The sequence below is a fragment of the Lepus europaeus genome, chromosome 8 (genome assembly GCF_033115175.1).
Source record: "Lepus europaeus isolate LE1 chromosome 8, mLepTim1.pri, whole genome shotgun sequence".
Lineage (NCBI taxonomy): Eukaryota > Metazoa > Chordata > Mammalia > Lagomorpha > Leporidae > Lepus > Lepus europaeus.
Window position 1 is genome coordinate 71,811,041 of NC_084834.1, and position 16,793 is coordinate 71,827,833.

At 38.0% G+C, this 16,793-nt stretch overlaps 1 protein-coding gene across 1 annotated transcript in view; it reads right to left on the bottom strand.

Annotated features, from left to right (window-relative positions):
* The window catches only part of ARHGEF38 (Rho guanine nucleotide exchange factor 38), a 137,850-nt gene that overhangs the window by 21,046 nt on the left and 100,011 nt on the right, over positions 1-16,793 (bottom strand). The window contains exons 6-9 of the mRNA XM_062199132.1: positions 14,119-14,318; positions 10,916-11,049; positions 4,475-4,579; positions 2,542-2,664 (exon numbers count right to left, since the gene is read on the bottom strand). Coding sequence (XP_062055116.1) covers positions 2,542-2,664; positions 4,475-4,579; positions 10,916-11,049; positions 14,119-14,318 — 562 coding nt within the window. The remainder of the gene's footprint in view (positions 1-2,541; positions 2,665-4,474; positions 4,580-10,915; positions 11,050-14,118; positions 14,319-16,793) is intronic.

The window sequence follows — 16,793 nt, forward strand, 5'->3', positions numbered from 1 at the left end:
GTCTGATCATTTTTGAGTCTAGCAAAATCTATTTAAGAACTTAAAACAGGAACTCTCTTGATTCCAAAAAATGAGCAGGAAGAGGAATATGAAAGTGAAAGCCTGCTCACTCAAAACAAAATTCCACTTTTCTCTCATTGGGACCAAATCCTTTAAAACTTTTGCTCCCCCTTCTTTTTTTTTTTTTTTGGACAGACAGAGTGGACAGTGAGAGAGAGAGACAGAGAGAAAGGTCTTCCTTTTCTGTTGGTTCACCCTCCAATGGCTGCCGTGGCCGGCGCGCTGCGGCTGGCGCACTGCGCTGATCCGAAAGCAGGAGCCAGGTGCTTCTCCTGGTCTCCCATGCGGGTGCAGGGCCCAAGCACTTGGGCCATCCTCCACTGCACTCCCTGGCCACAGCACAGAGCTGGCCTGGAAGAGGGGCAACCGGGACAGAATCCGGCGCCCCGACCAGGACTAGAACCCGGTGTGCCGGTGCCGCAGGCGGAGGATTAGCCTAGTGAGCCATGGCGCTGGCCCTCCCCTTCTTTCTAACTCAGAGTAAAGCTTAGCTAGTGGAGCACATGGGTTATCTCCAGCTTTTGACTATCAAGATCGTGTACCTGACGCACAATGTTTTGCATCAAAAGGAACATACTTGGTCTTAGAAGAAACTGTTCCTATTCCTTCCACATCAGCCCTAAATCCCTGGCTTCTTAGGGGTTCATTTTTGGTAGTGGAACTGCATTCCTTATACGGATAGTAACCCTTGTAATATAAGAATTTTGCTCCTGTGACAGTAATGACCACATAATGATAACTTCCTCTTGAAATACAATAAAGGACTAAATTGAAACTGGTCCTGTGTCTTAAATTGTAACAGATTTAGGTCTGAACCATTGAAAATGAATTTCATATTAGTGGCCAGCACTCTGCTAGTACCTGAGTACCCTGGATTTAATTTCTCCTATTTCTCTTTCCTTTCCCTCTATTCTGGTATGCTTTCAGGTGGTGCTCAATAAGTGTTTACTCCCTTCATTAATGAATTGGAAATAACCTAAAGAGAAAACCTTTAAGAGCTTTTCTAAAATATGTTCCCTGTAATTAATCCCAGAGAAAACTATGTACATACCTTTCATTAAAGCTATGGTACATAAACTTCTATCCATATATCAATGTATTCATCCATCTATAATTGAGCATCCTATCGGTTGTCTTAGGTCAGGTATTATCCTGACTTTCCATTTCCCAGTACCAGAAAAACAAGATGCATCTTCATGGTTTCCTACTGGGCTAGGGGCTGTGTCATGTCACATTCAAGGGTTCAGAAATACAAAAGTACCTCAAAAAGTTCATGGAAAATGGAATTAAAAGAAGTTTATGTTGACACAAAAAATTAGAGGTGAGGTGAATTTACTGAGATTTTCAGCCTGGTGAGCCAGGAATGTTAACCTTCTCCCAACACAAGGGCCGCTCAATGAAGACTTGTCTGATCCAAAATGCCAACATGAAAAATGCCACTTTCAACATGGTGAAGTCTATTATATCTGCTTTATAATATGTGAAATATTGCTATGAAATAATAATATCTATGGAAACTCAAGGCACTGAATTAAAATTAGTATTAATCAGATTAGCCTACCACTCAAATATTTTATTGGCTCAGACATACTTTTTTTTTTTTTTACAAGCAATATTTTATAGAACTCTTAGAAAGCAAGTATTTTGAAGCTGTGATGTTGTGTAGCCTCTGTCTGCAACATATTGGTGCCACTTTGTGTCCTGGCTGCTCCACTTCGAATCCACCTCCCTGATAATGGCCTGGGAAAGCAGAGGAGGATGTCCCAAGGGTTTGGGCCCCTGCACCCATGCGGGAGACCTGGATGAAGCTCCTGGCTCCAGGCTTCAGCTTGGCCCAGCGCTGGCTGTTGTGGCCATCTGAACCAGCAGATGGACGATCTCGATCTCTCTCTCTCTCTGTCTCTCTCTCTCTGCCTCTTTGTCTCTCCCTCTCTCTGTAACTCTTTCAAAATAAAAAAATGAGTCTTAAAAGAAAACAGTATTTTTCCATGAAACGAAAGAATCATTTACGATTCTTGAGTAATGAATGTCTTCTCTCAATGGGAAGGCTTTGACTTCCAGTGTATACTGTGTTAATAAAAGTCATAGTCTCAGAGATTACCTGTGCTTCTTTGGTAAGGACTTGGGACATATCCAGAGACTCCTTTAAGAAAATCACAGCTTTCCAACTTAATAAATCCTTGCTGTATTGCATGAAGATTTAAACTACATATTGATTTTAAAATGCTGCGCAGACTCTGACTATCCCTAGAAACATAGTCTGGGGTCCTCTTAAATTTCAATTATAGTAAAATCCTCACTAATCCACTTTAAAAATATTTAATGATTTTTAAAAATCCCCTGTTTAAATCTACTAATTTTAACATTAGTATTTACTATAGTGCATGTTTTATTTCTAACTCCAGAAAAATAAATGAAAAGCAGCTTTTCTTCTAATTCCACTATTTAATTTGCATTTATCTGTGAATATAAATAACTTACAAAGTCATGACAGGGATTTGAGGCATTACTCGAAGAATCTGAGTTGCCTTTCTCCTTCTCGTCTTTGTTGTACGAAATTTCCTGGAGCTCGGTTACACTCTGCAGGGCAAAGGGCATGGCATCCTGGAACCCAAGAGCAAAGTTACAAAGAGGACAAGTTCTGAAGTCGGCACTACTAAACCTATCCATGTGTCACTTCATCATCATAACCCTCCGTTCCCCCTGAGAGATAAAAAGGAACAAAAAGTTCAGGAATACTCTGTACAACCAGGTTACTTGTGCAGTAATCAATTTCCTAACTTTCCCCCTATGCCATTGTCTCATAAGACTGTGTAAGAGCCTCTTTAATTAAATAGAATGCATCCTAAATTCCTCATTGGCCATTCAATTCTTTAAAATTCCTTATTTAAAAAATCATCCTGTCTGGTTTATATTGTCTGCTTCCTTAGTGAAGCTGATTCACTCTTTAGAGAAAAGGCTCACATTTCTGTTGAGCCAATGAATGGAAACAGAAAATTTTCCAGTAGGGGCAGGTGTTGTGCTGGAGCAGGTTAAGCCTCCACTCGACATTCCTGCATTCCATATCTGAGTGCCAGTTGAAATCTGGCTATCCCACTTCCTATCCAGCTTCCTGCTAACATGCCTGGGAAGTCAGTGGAGGATGACCCAAATGCTTGGGTCCCTGCTGTCCATGTAGGAGACCTAGATGGAATTCCAGGCCCATGGGATTCTGGTCCAGCCCTGGCTGTTGTGGGTGTTTGGGGATTAAAATACTTAGTGGACAAGGTCTTTCTCTCCCTTTCCTTTTTCTTTTCCTTCTCCCTCTCCCTCTTTCTTTCACTGTGGCATTTGAGTAAATAAATAAAGTTTTTTTGAAAAGAAAAAAAAAAGAAAGAAAACTTTTCTGTAGATGTTTCCAAGAAGCATTTATCTCTGAAAGGTACATAAAAGATGGGGTTCCCACCATCCTCTGACTGTTGTAACTCAGTTTGGGTTTTCTTTCACAAAAAGCATCCTCTAGAGAAATATTAGCAAGCCTGATTGTAAAATCAGTTTTTGCATCAGGTAATAAATAAGAATAGAGTGCTGCTTGTCTTTATATAATGTGGAACCTTGTCTTCAAATCATTGTACCTGTCAACTTAATCCTCTGCTGGTATGATATTTTATCTTTGTGTACAAACATCTGCCTCCAAAAATAGATATCCAAGATAAAAACTTCTGGAAAATGGAAGGGAACCATTTATTAACTGATTTACATTTAACTTTACTAACTTCCTATATCTTGTAGTCATAACCACTGTCAAGATGTTGTTAAGGACACCTTGTCCTCCATAAGATGCATAAGGAGAATCTCCTGACTGGCCATTCTACTGAGAATAATAGTACTGTGCTGCAACTGGTTTGTTGAAATCAGTGATTTGCAGGACGGTTAGGACAATCTCCTCGGGGATTGGAAATTTTAGGGTTGCTTTATCTTCTAGTTTAATAACATGGGAGAATTTGAATATTGTAGTTCATATTGTTTTATAGTTCAGTTCATTTTCCTTTAGACTGACTTTTATATTTATTTTAGGCATTAGGAAGAAATATGCTGGAATAATCAAACATATAAATAGGATTTCTGCCTAGTGCAATTTTGTGTTAATGAACTCATCTCCATTATAAAGAAAGCATGCTGATGGTTCATAAGGCAATTGAGCAAAAGTCCTGCAGTATGGTGCTTTGGGTTGAGGGAAGGTAGAAGAGGTAAGGGAAAAAAGAAGCAAAATCCAAGTCATTATTTTGGCTACCCTCACCAGTGGTTTGTAATTTTCTAAATCTTATACAGTGTCATTATATAATATGGGTGAACTATTACATTTACTCTCCATAACAACCAAGGAAATCGATGCATTCTTGTAGACACATTGAGGAGTTTGTGGCTCACCCACCTGTATGTGCTGTAGACAGAAGGAAATGTTCTTCACAGAATGCTTCACAGTCTTTTCTAAAGATCTAAATAGCTTTTCTTCTCTGTTAAATGTATTGTCTTTCACCTAAAATATATATAAAAATTATAACTCAAATGACTGTTTTTTAAAAAATGTACACTGTATTGGCCCAGAAATTTACAAAGATTCTAATTAATTGAAAACCCTCAATGATAGGCAGACTGAACACAGTACTTTGTGTTGGTACACAGTACAATTATGTTATATATAGAATTAATATAGCAAAGCATGTCATCAAATTTAATTTGCTGTTGCTTGTTGAAAGTTCACATAACTTACTCAATGTCACAGTAGCTATTGAGTTCTAAAATTTTGTTCTGCAGTTGTAATGGCATGTATTATGTAGGTATATTATTGTGAGTTTATAAAATAGCTACATTTGATCTATTGCCTGGAATATATTGTTTTGCTTATATGCCTCATTCTAGTTTATTTCACACAGCTTATTTATAAAATATTCTTAGGCTCATGGTTAAAGAAATGCAATAAATCTCTATTAACTCAAATGTGAAGGATGACGTAACCTTAGCAAAAATAGTTCTACTGGGATAGACCATCAGAGTTAAGATAGCAGTTCAAAACTATACTGTTTTTTGTCATATATGTATCTATTAGCATTTAGCAAAAATACACTTTTTATATGTTTGTGACAATTCCTGGGAGCACACAGTTACTAATTCTATATACAATGAACTATTACTCAGCAATCAAAATAGCTACAAAATAAGGTCCGCACCATTTCATGCTGGCAAAATCTGTGTGAAAATGGAAATGTTTCATGGAATAGGGTATTTATTATTCAGTCTGGCACTGAGGCTTAACTGTAGCCAGTCTTAGTTCATATGTTTTCTAATTTCAGATAGTTGACCTTAGAACTGAATGGGTAGAAATAGTGACATTTTATTTAAGTTTTAAACCCCTGAATATTCTTTTTGTCTGAAAAACTTTTGATTAAACAGGAACAGAGTTTTCATAATCCACACAAAACTCAATGCCCTGCAACTCACTCAGTTGTATATAACTATATTCTGGAGCAGATTTTTTAAATTGCAATTTGCAAGGACCTATCCAGATATGCAATTTTATACATTGGCTGGGACCCAGATGATTTTAAGCAGGAGGTTAAAGGCCCATACTAGAAATACTGCCAAATTCTACTTCTGTGTACCAAGCTTTTATCCTGCTTCTTTTGCTGGCATATTTTGTCATCCCTTCTCTGCCTTACAAAATTCTGTTTGTTTTTTGAGGACTAGTGCAACTGTCACCCAGCCTGTGAATGCTCCCTCTTTTCATCATTTTCCAACTATAGGCAATTGCTCCTTCCCTTGTGCTGTCATAATCCTACTAAGGTATTTAAGCAATTCTCTCCATTGGTGGATTTCAAGTGTTTGAAATTAAGTATCTTTGTCTTAATAATAATAATAGCCCAGGTCAGAGCCACAGATCTTATTGGCTCTAAGCTGAAAAGCCCTTCACTCAGCCCAACTTCCAAAGTGACCACTGCAGCTGAGGGGACGGCCAAGTAGGGTCAGCAACATTGCAGGCAGAACTGTACATTTCTTGTTAGAGATGCTACCTGCCTTTACCTGGCCAGCTCTCCTCCCAGGCCAGCTAAGTAATGAAAGTCAACAGAGTGCCTTCCCCCAAGAGGTTCACACCTCCCTTAGGATGTACCCCATGTGAAGAGATAGATAGGTCTGGGCCTCTTAACTTACAAGGCCTAAAGCCCACCAGATTATTATCAAGCCCCTTCTATCAGGTTCTATTTGCCTCTCAATCAGAAAACTTAATTGTAGCTTAGACAGTACCTTTCTTAGCTCCTCTAATAATGACTCTGTCCTTTGTTCTAGACCCTGTCTAGCGCACTTGGGCCTCATTCCTTTGTAATCATAACCTCTACTCTACCACCAATGGCTCTACTCCCAACCTGTATGTACTGATGGTCCTCTTCCCCACTTAATGCTGTATAATTGTTCAGACCTGGTTAATGCCACTCTTAGGATCATTGGTTACTATCCTCACTCTGTCTTTTATGACCTTGTCTAAATATGATCAGAGTCGGCAAACTTGGAAGGCTTCCATAGCCTCGACAACTCATGACGACAGCCTAGGGTGGTTACTGGCGCCATAAACTAGAGTGTCAATTTGTTGGGTCAACAACAGGAGTCACTGTGCACTTGCTCCTCATGTGGGATCTCTGTCCTTAATGTGCTGTACATTTTGATTTAATGCTATAACTAGTACTCCAACAGTATGTTTCACTTTGTGTTGCTATGTGGGTGCAAACTGTTGAAATCTTAATATATACTAAATTTATCTTCTGTAAAATAATAATAATAATAATAATAGCTATGTTTCAAAGACTTTCCCAATACCTGTCTTCCATTCTCTCATTTTCTTTCTTATCCAGCCCTATGGCATGGGTATTATGGTTGATCCCATTTTATATATGAAGAAACAGAAGCTTCAGGAGATGTAGCAGAAATTGTTAATATTCCACCCGGTGCTTTTACTGATAGAACCTGCACTTCTAGTTTAAATTGGGTGCATCACTGCCCTACTAGAGACTGCATTTAGAGACTCCCTTGCAGATGGCTCTGGCCTTCTAACTTGGTTTGGGCAAATAGGATGTGAGCCAACTGTTGTCTTTTGTTTCTGAGTCTTGGCCTTATACTATTTCCCTTGGGATTTAACTGAATACATAGTAGTGACCCAGTTTCAGTCAGGCAGAGCTGACAATATATTAGGGAAAACACTATATAAAATTGGGGGAACTGGCTGGCGCTGCGGCTCACTTGGCTAATCCTCCGCCTGCGGCGCCGGCACCCCAGATTCTAGTCGCAATTGGGGCACTGGATTCTGTCCCGGTTGCTCCTCTTCCAGGCCAGCTCTCTGCTGTGGCCCAGGAAGGCAGTGGAGGATGGCCCAAGTGCTTGGGCCCTGCACCCACATGGGAGACCAGGAGGAAGCACCTGGCTCCTGGTTTCAGATCGGCGCAGCGCGCCGGCCGTAGCAGCCAACTGGGGGGTGAACCAATGGAAGGAAGACCTTTCTCTCTGTCTCTCTCTCTCTCACTGTCTAACTCTGCCTGTCAAAACAAAAAAAAAAACAAAAAAACAAAAACAAAAAAAAAAAAAAACCTGAGGGAACTATGTTCCTGAAGGGTCTCGTGAAGCAGAGCTCATCTGGACTCACATCTCATGAGTGTACATGACTACTTGATTTAAGCTACTATCCTTTGTGACAGAGATGTGACCTTTACCCTTACTAATAGTGAGGGCTAGTAAAACTTACCCACACTAGGGGTATAGACAGGATTCAAACCCGAACAGTCTGAATTCAGAACCTATATTTGTTCATCTTCGTGTTCCTGTTTTCTAACACAGTACCTAGTGCATGATAGTTCAATAAATGTGTAATGAATTGAATAGAAACTTCTTTTTGGGTAATAGCTTTATACCCTAACTCTACCAATATTTATCCTGAGCTGCTGACAAGTGCACAATTGATTGATTTGATATTTATCTCTTCTCCAGTTCAGCATGTGCAGCTGATTTTGCGATTAACAGTGAAATGCCTCATTGCTGACAGGACATCTTTTCAAAAGATTAAGGAGAAAATCTAATTAATAATCCTTCCTGCTACTTTAAATACAGTTCACTTTTAGCTCACAAATGAAAAATAAAAGAAGCTGATGATAAACATGTTAAAGGATATAACAGCTTAAACAAAAATCTGCTCAAAAATAGAACCTGCCTAATATTGCTCAGTAGAATTGTCATGAGTTAGAAGCAAAATCCTAAAGAATGGCGAGAATTGTTTGCACCTTTACACATGCCAATAGGGGCTACAATCTTTTCTTAAATAAATTCCCAATTTGCTTTTATCACAGCTGTCTTTAGTTGAAATGCATTGATTGTCCTTTACGTCATCGGTGACTATCTACCATGAATGTTCCTTCCAAATTATAGCTGCACACTGAGAGGAGAATCCTTTTATATGCAGTGGGTAGAGAGCCCCCAGAATGCAGAAGCGAGTACAGAACGATCCAAGCTGTGTGCTCCGAGAATGTACATGTTAGCTCTGCGATGGCCATGTCAGTGCAGCTTGTAAGAAGTTGATTATATTCACAGTCCCAGAGAGGGAGTCATCATGTGCCATACCGGGCTGCAGGGGAAGACCAGGTCTGGGTCAGGTGGCAGAAGAAGAGAGTGAAGAGGAAGTCCAGGCCAGAGCCTTTACTGGGGTTTCCACAGGAAAGCCAGGGTAGGGCAGAGTAAGTTTAGGATTGGTTACTTTGAATCATTCTCAAGGCCTTTGTGCCATAGGTTTGGTTTCTAGTCGCCTGGGACCTCACCCCAGGTTTAATTAGGGCAGGGTATATATTGGGAGGTAGTTGGGGCCCTGGACTTAAGATTGGCTGGTTTGATTATGAAAGTTGCTCTAAGAACAGATGAACTCTGTAAGGTACACTTTCTCCTCACCAGCGAGGCATTTAACATGCCAAAGAATTACGTGATACAGAAAGTAAAACCCGTGATTAATAACATACCATGTATTAAGGAATCTACATCCACAGAGGAAGTAAGAAGTCCACACAATCAAAGGTAAATGATAGTATAAGACAATGGTGCAAAATAACAATGATGATTATGATAATAATGACAGCCTATATATATTGGGTGCTTATGCACTGTTAGGTGCTTTCTTTGTATACAAACATTCTCATTTAATCCTTAGAACAGTCCAGATCATAGATATTAGTATAACCCCTAGTTTGCAGATGATTATGTTGAACTTAAGTGATATAACCCAGGGGAAAAATTTATTAAGTGGCAGAGGTAGAGTTCAAACTCATGCTTATATAACTTCAAAGACCTTGCTCATAATTTCTGCCCTGTTCTAATTTCTGCAAATATGAACACTGTCCAAAATGGGAGACAGAAAGTAAGTGTCCTAGGCATTCAGTGGAGGAAGAGGCCACTTCTACCTAAGTGGTCAGAAACAGCCAAGACTCAACAGAAGAAGGGAAAAAGCACACAGCCGCTAACTAGATAGGTAGACACAAGAAGCCCTCTAAGCGCAAAGTCAAACCACCATACAGTTGCCTCTAGTTCAAACAAAAATCGTAATTACAGATGTTGACATAAGTGAGGAAAGCAGGCAAATGAGAAGGAATGAAAAGCAAAGACCACATAGTGGGCTAAGAATCGTCCTTCCTAATTTTGCCCTAGAAGCCCACCATGTTATTACCTCAGGACCATAGCTTTTCTCCAAGTGGGTTTCTTTGATCACTTACTTTGGGCTAATGAGCTACCAAACACCTGGAGTGTTTGCAGACTTTTAGTTTGCACCCTTGAACCAGGAAGAATCCCAGAAATTATCTTTCCATAAGTTCCTCTGGTAATTCTCATGCCCTTGCTAATCCATCCATTCTTTTTTAAAAATTTTGTAAGATTTTATTTTATTTATTTTTTAATTTTATTTAAGCTATAGAAGTTTCATGTATTTCATATATACAAATTTAGGAACATAGTGACACTTCCCCTCCCATCCTCACTCTTGCCCACACTCCAATCCATCCATCTCCTCCCTCTCCCATTCCCACTCTTAATTTTTACAAAGATCTATTTTCGGTTTACTTAATGATTGTATAGTTAGCCCTATACTAAATAAAAAAGTTCAACAAATAGCATGAAGAGGGGGAAAAAAAAAACAACCCTGTTCCTCAACAGAAGAGACAAGGGCTGTAAACAATCATCGAATCTCAAAATATTCATTTCACTCCAATACATTACATTTCAGGTACTCTATTATTTATTAAAGATTGACGTGAAAGTGGTTCAAGCCAGGCTAAACAGCTGACACAGAACAGTTTGCCACTGGTCTGTAATGGGCATCTGTGGAGCAGGGGGAGAGCTAGGGGGATACAGCGTAGGAAAAACAAATCACACAAATTTTACATCTAAACACTTTTTTTTTGGAAAGATGAAACAAAGATAAAATGTACCCTGAAGGAAAGTGAGATTTTTAAAAGCAGAAGTAAAACAAAGATGGAAGGAGGACAGTGCCTTGGGGGTGATAATACGCCAGTGGATGCCAACCGTCAGGACTCCTGGGCATCCTATGTCCCATGTCCTTATGTCTTTATCTTCCCCTTGCTTCGAATGGAAACACTACAGCTAAGACTGTGTCGGTAGCACCCACATTGTTACTCCCAGGGTGGAGACATGACAGGAAAAGAAGAACATAGGTCAAATACCTTGATTATCAGTGATTCTCTAGAAGTAGTCATAATAAGAAAACAAAACCTCATAAAAATGTAAGTGCTCATGTTCCCCAGGAAAACGTGCAAGTATGTGGCCCAAGAAGAAAAATTACCTGTGATTCTCCTCTGGTCAGAATCTTTAGATGATTTGTCATTCGTTTTGATTTCTTGCTAATTGAATGAATATTTAGTTTAGACAGTTTGTCTTTAAGTGATTCATCCTCATCATTCTTCTTATATTTTAGAACTGAAAAGGAAGAAAGCAGTAAAATGTTTAAAATGTGCAGCGTAGGAAGTATGCACTTCTCCCAATGTTTTCAAGATCAACATTTATATTCGAGATTCATATGTATTTACACGACTTTTGACCCTTCTCTGCAGATGCTACTTGCTCCAACTCCACTACCTATTCATGGCCTACACACTATGACCCCGCTGACCGTCAGACCGCTGTCTAAAGGCATGAGCTGCTCAAAGTCCAAGATTCATTTACTCTCTTATTAAAGAAATCCCTGATACTAGGGAGAAATGCTCTGCTTCTCTTCTCAGATGTAATCGTATCTATTATCTGGGGTCTCTGGAGTAGGAAATCAGGACCCAACTAACAATGAAAAGACAACTGTATCCAATGTTGAGACAACTAACAATGAAAGATAACTGTTCACAATGAAAAGATAACTGTACACAATGACCATCTGTTGCACCATTGATAAGGATTAAACTCACACAGATTTTGTGAAGAACATGTCATCAGAATCTAACAAAAATGAGAATATTACTAGTCCATGACCAGATAGTAAATGCAGAGAAATCTGCTTCCCATAATCAAGACTACTAAACAGCTTACATCATTGTTTTTTCTAGCAGCAAGGTATTGAAAACAACAGAAAAGTTTATTCGTAGAAGAATGATTTAATAAATTATGATACATTCATAAAGAAAATACTAGGAATCAGTAAAATGAAGGCAGTATTAATCACTAGAATGTTCATGATACATAATTAGGTTTGAAAAATACCATACATATAGCTGAAAGGAAGGAAAGAAGAAATGGTGGTAATGCAGGGAGAGGACGCACAGAGAGAGGCACAGTGGGAAAAAAAGAGTTTGGAAGCAACATGATATGTTAGCTATGCACACTGGAATACTGGAGTCATGGGAATTGGACCATTTTACTCTTTAAAACAATTTAAGCAAACAAAAAAAAAGTGTAAATAATACTATAGCAATCATGATTCACCTCCCAGCTTTGTCAACTCTTTAACAGTTTACCTTCCTTTTTCTTTAAAAAAAATTACATAACAGTTGAAGACTTCCTGATCTCCATCTTTGATCCCTAAAGGAAATTTTGATCCTAAATAATAGGGTCTGTTATATCTGTTTCTTTTTTTTTTTTTATTTTATTTTATTTTTGACAGGCAGAGTGGACAGTGAGAGAGAGAGAGAGACAGAGAGAAAGGTCTTCCTTTACCGTTGGTTCACCCTCCAATGGCCGCTGCGGCCAGCACACCGCGCTGATCCGAAGGCAGGAGCCAGGTGCTTCTCCTGGTCTCCCATGGGGTGCAGGGCCCAAGCACTTGGGCCATCCTCCACTGCACTCCCGGGCCACAGCAGAGAGCTGGCCTGGAAGAGGGGCAACTGGGACAGAATCCGGTACCCCAACCGGGACTAGAACCCGGTGTGCTGGTGCCGCAAGGCAGAGGATTAGCCTGTTGAGCCATGGCGCCGGCCTGTTATATCTGTTTCTATCTCTCTGCCTTTACTATGTCTGCTTGAATTCATATAATACATAGTATTACTTTGAATTTTTTAAATCTTCTATACTTGATCTTAGCCAAAAGGCCAAGAAGTGATTCAAGTCTTCTAATAATAAAGTATTACACATATTCTCTAACTTGCTAATTTACCTTCTTTCTAAACTCAAGGTTATATTTTTTCTATTGATATATGTACTTTTATTAATTTTTATCTACCTATGATATCACACCATATAATATACTATCTATTATCTGGACAAATATGTAATCTCTTTGGTTTTATAAAAAATACTAATTACTAGAACACAGCTCTTTGGTCACGTGGGCAAGCTTCTCTAGAGCAAATCCCTAAAAACTGACACTCTCCGCCTGGTGTGTGCCTCCTTACTAGGTGTTTTCAGACTGTTCTCTAAAACAGCAATTCCAATTTATATCCTCTACGGACTAAAGGACAGCACTTAGCATTATCCAGTAAGTGTTTTTTGCCATTCCAATGGACTGGGTATCGTCTATCATGGTTATTTGAATTAGCATTTCTCCAAATACTAATGGAGCTTAGCATTTTATAATTTTTTTTATCTTTCTGTGACTTGCTTATTTACTATAAACCTTTTTCATATTAGAATATCTTTATTATTGATTTAATATCAACAATTATATATTCTAGAAGTAACACTTCATGTGCTGTCTTTTCACTTTGTTCATGGTGTCTTTTACTCGATAGCCTTTACTAATTGCTCTGTGTCCTTCTTCATAAGTTTATTAATACAAATACATTACTTTTGAATAAATATTAGAAATGAAAAATAAAAATAAATGAAGCGGTTGGACTGGTTAGCTCTAAAGTTCTGCCATTGCTTTGATGTCAAATTGAGATTTAATATAGGAGGACAAAGCCAGTGAAAAACTTTATGGATATTAATCACCTTGAGGAAGGTCCTATGGTCTATCCAAACATATTGTTTAGTGACATAGTCCTCTGGAATATTTAGGAACCATGTAATTGTCTCCATTTTTTTGAAATCTATATTTTACATTATATGTTAACTGTATAATTTAGTTTACACATAGTTAACAATCATTTCATAATTCTAGAAAGAAATAGATCCGCTCCCATTAGTAGAGCAATAATTGCCAATAAAGTCTCCAAATGAAAGGCCGCCTCACCTGGATCTGCCCTTTCCCCAGCATTTTCTATGCTACTTCCTATTGTTGTGGTTACCTGGCCATGTCTCCCGCTCACCACACAGACCACAAATGATAGGAGGACTACATGCTGTGGTGTGTAGTCAGGCCACAGTACATCACTCAGTGTACAGTGGCCGAATGAGGTTAAGTATACTGCTGTTTGGTAAAATTAAATTGTCAGTTTTGTGAGCCTCATAATCTTCTCCCCAGCCAGCAAAGCAGAACCACACTCTCCTCCTCGGTCACAACTTCAGATTTTAAACAGTCACGTTCACTGCAACTGCCGTGACTGCTTTGACAGTCTTATTCTCAGCGGTATACACAGAACACTCCAATCGTGGGACCATCCCATCCGTCGTATCTGATCCTACCTAAATCTTTCCTTCTTTTCAGTTCATTGATGTTAACGTTAATGTCCTTCACAGCAGCAAAGGCATCCTCCAGTGCTCTGTAATCTGGGTGGCAAGGAGGGGTAGAATTCCGAAGTTCACACAGTAATAGGGGGTACTTCATCACACGCTGAATTGGCTTGATCATCAAAGAGCCCATGTCCAGTAAGTTGGGTTTGCCTCTACAATAGAGAGAAATCATATCAGTTTTGCAAACATGTATTAACTCCTTTTCATTTCTGTGATTTTTAAAAATGATTATTGCTAGAACTATTTTCTCCTTTAATTTTTCCATTTGACTACACAAACTTTCTAAATGAAAGCACAAGCAAATGATGATAGGAAGAAGCAAGATTGATAGATCCTACTACTCAACTGAAACCTGACAGAAGACAAAAGTGTAGACCTGTCTGCCAAGAGCAACTTAAAGCATAATGTTTGCCCATTTTCCATATCATGCTTTATAATATAGTGTGAAACTATTTCAGAATCTGCTTTCCCTTGACATTTAAGAAAACAAATTTTCCTAATAGCGCTTTTGTGATTATTAGTAAGAAAAATTGATTCATAATTTAAAAATCTAAACAAATGACTTGCAAAGTAGGCTCAAAGAATTGCTCTTTGACCAAATTGAGAAGTTGCATTTATAATGTTTCAGAGATTTCACCACAGTTACCCAAAGAGACGTAGATAACTGCAATTAATTCTGTACTTGTTGTTGTAATCACTAATGACTGTTCTCACACAATGACTTCTTGTGTGGCATTATTAGACAGAGGATTTTCAAATGAGGATGCAAAACGGAGCACTCATGCTTCTGAGCAGGCAGTTTACAGGAGGGCAAAAGACACAAGCTTGGTCATGTTATTGCCCAGCCTATGGCCCTGGATCTGTCATCCAGAAAGTAGTAATTTCCAAAAGCCTCTTTAAGCAGAGTCAAATAAAGTGACACTGTGGTTAAGAAGTACAGACATTGTTTTCAAATTTTGATAGGGAGTTTTTTCATATTTCAATTATTTTTAGAATCTAATATGGATAGATAACAGACCACATAATTAGAATAGTAAAAAAGAGGTAAACGTGGAACAAAATTTTAAAACTTGCATCATTAGGTCAGAAGGGAACTTAAAGACTATAAAATTTATCTTGATAAATGAAGAACTGAAGAGTTCTGTTTATCATACATACATGCACACATATGTGCAGGCACACAAATACACACTCATGTGCACACACACATACACACTGGTTACTATACATCTCCTCTATTTTGTTTATACCATAGTACTTATCCCTATCTGGAACTGTCTTGGTTATCCATTTGCTAGTTTAGAATTGATTTATCTATCATCATTCTATCTCTAACATGATATAATATTTTCTTTGAATGCATATTTGTAAACTAAGAAATTATATAGGTCTCAGATTTTCCATAATATGTTTTTACTTTAGCTTTTTTTTTTCCAAAAATTGCATAATGTTTCTAAATAAATGACTGAGGAATGTTATTCATATGCTGAGCCAATGAGGGTAGCATAATACACACAAACACAGAAGCAAATCAAAAGACAACATTGTTTTGGAGGTAAACCAGAATAAATAAAGGTTTACAAGGGAGTAAAAAGTTGCACCAATATGTTGCATTGTGGACTTCCTACTCATTTGCACCAAGTCTATTAAGGATAGAAAGGTTTGAGGTAAGGAGAGATGGTGACCTAGTGGAAAGAGGGGGAGAGAAGAGAGCAGAGTGGTAGAGAATGACTGCTAACTGATTTCTAAGAGGACTGAGTGAAGTGGATTTAAAAATGTAAATATAACATGAATACTAAAATTAAGCCAAAAACTATTTTCTGACCGTAGCAGAAAATTTGAATATCAAAGATATCATATCCTTGTGTATTTTATGCAGAGTTTTTTCAAGAATATAATAGTCTAGACACTTAAGTAGAAACAAGTCAGGGATATGGAAGATATTAACTTGATTAAAGGAAACCATATTGTATATATATTAATATATTCAGATTTAGAATTTCTTCTGATTCTTTAATATGAAATATTAATTTATTTTATCTTTGATAAAATCACCCAAAGTTCTATCAAAATATAAATAAAATAAAACATTTCAAAGAAAAACAAACATTAGCAAGATGTTTATTAATGTGGTATATATTAATTTTTAATTACAAAAAACAAAAACTCAGATGTATTCAAGGATAAAATTGTGATGTATTTTCGAGCTGCCCCCCTTTTTCCCTTATCTAGATTAGATCACAAAATCCACCTAGACTCTTAGTAGTGTCCAAATCATCACTATTTTTTTCTATCACTGTTTAGCATAGAAGCTTTATTCCCTTTGATATTTCAAATAACAACAATTATGATTATCGTTTCTCTTTAAAGCATTATAAGTGCAAGTCTTTAAAAAGTTTCAAAATTGAGAACTCTTCCACTGTTGTCTTCAGACACACACTATGGATAGTTGTTTGAGTGATGAGCAATGAATGATGGTCTGTGGTTCAGATGAACCACACAAACAAGCAACGTGGTAGAAAATATACAGGATGTATTACACGGTAACCATACTCTTGGCATTGAGTCTAAAAGTTCACTCAGTTAGACTCAGGTCTTAGAACCATGTGAGGTAGAAGAATCCTATG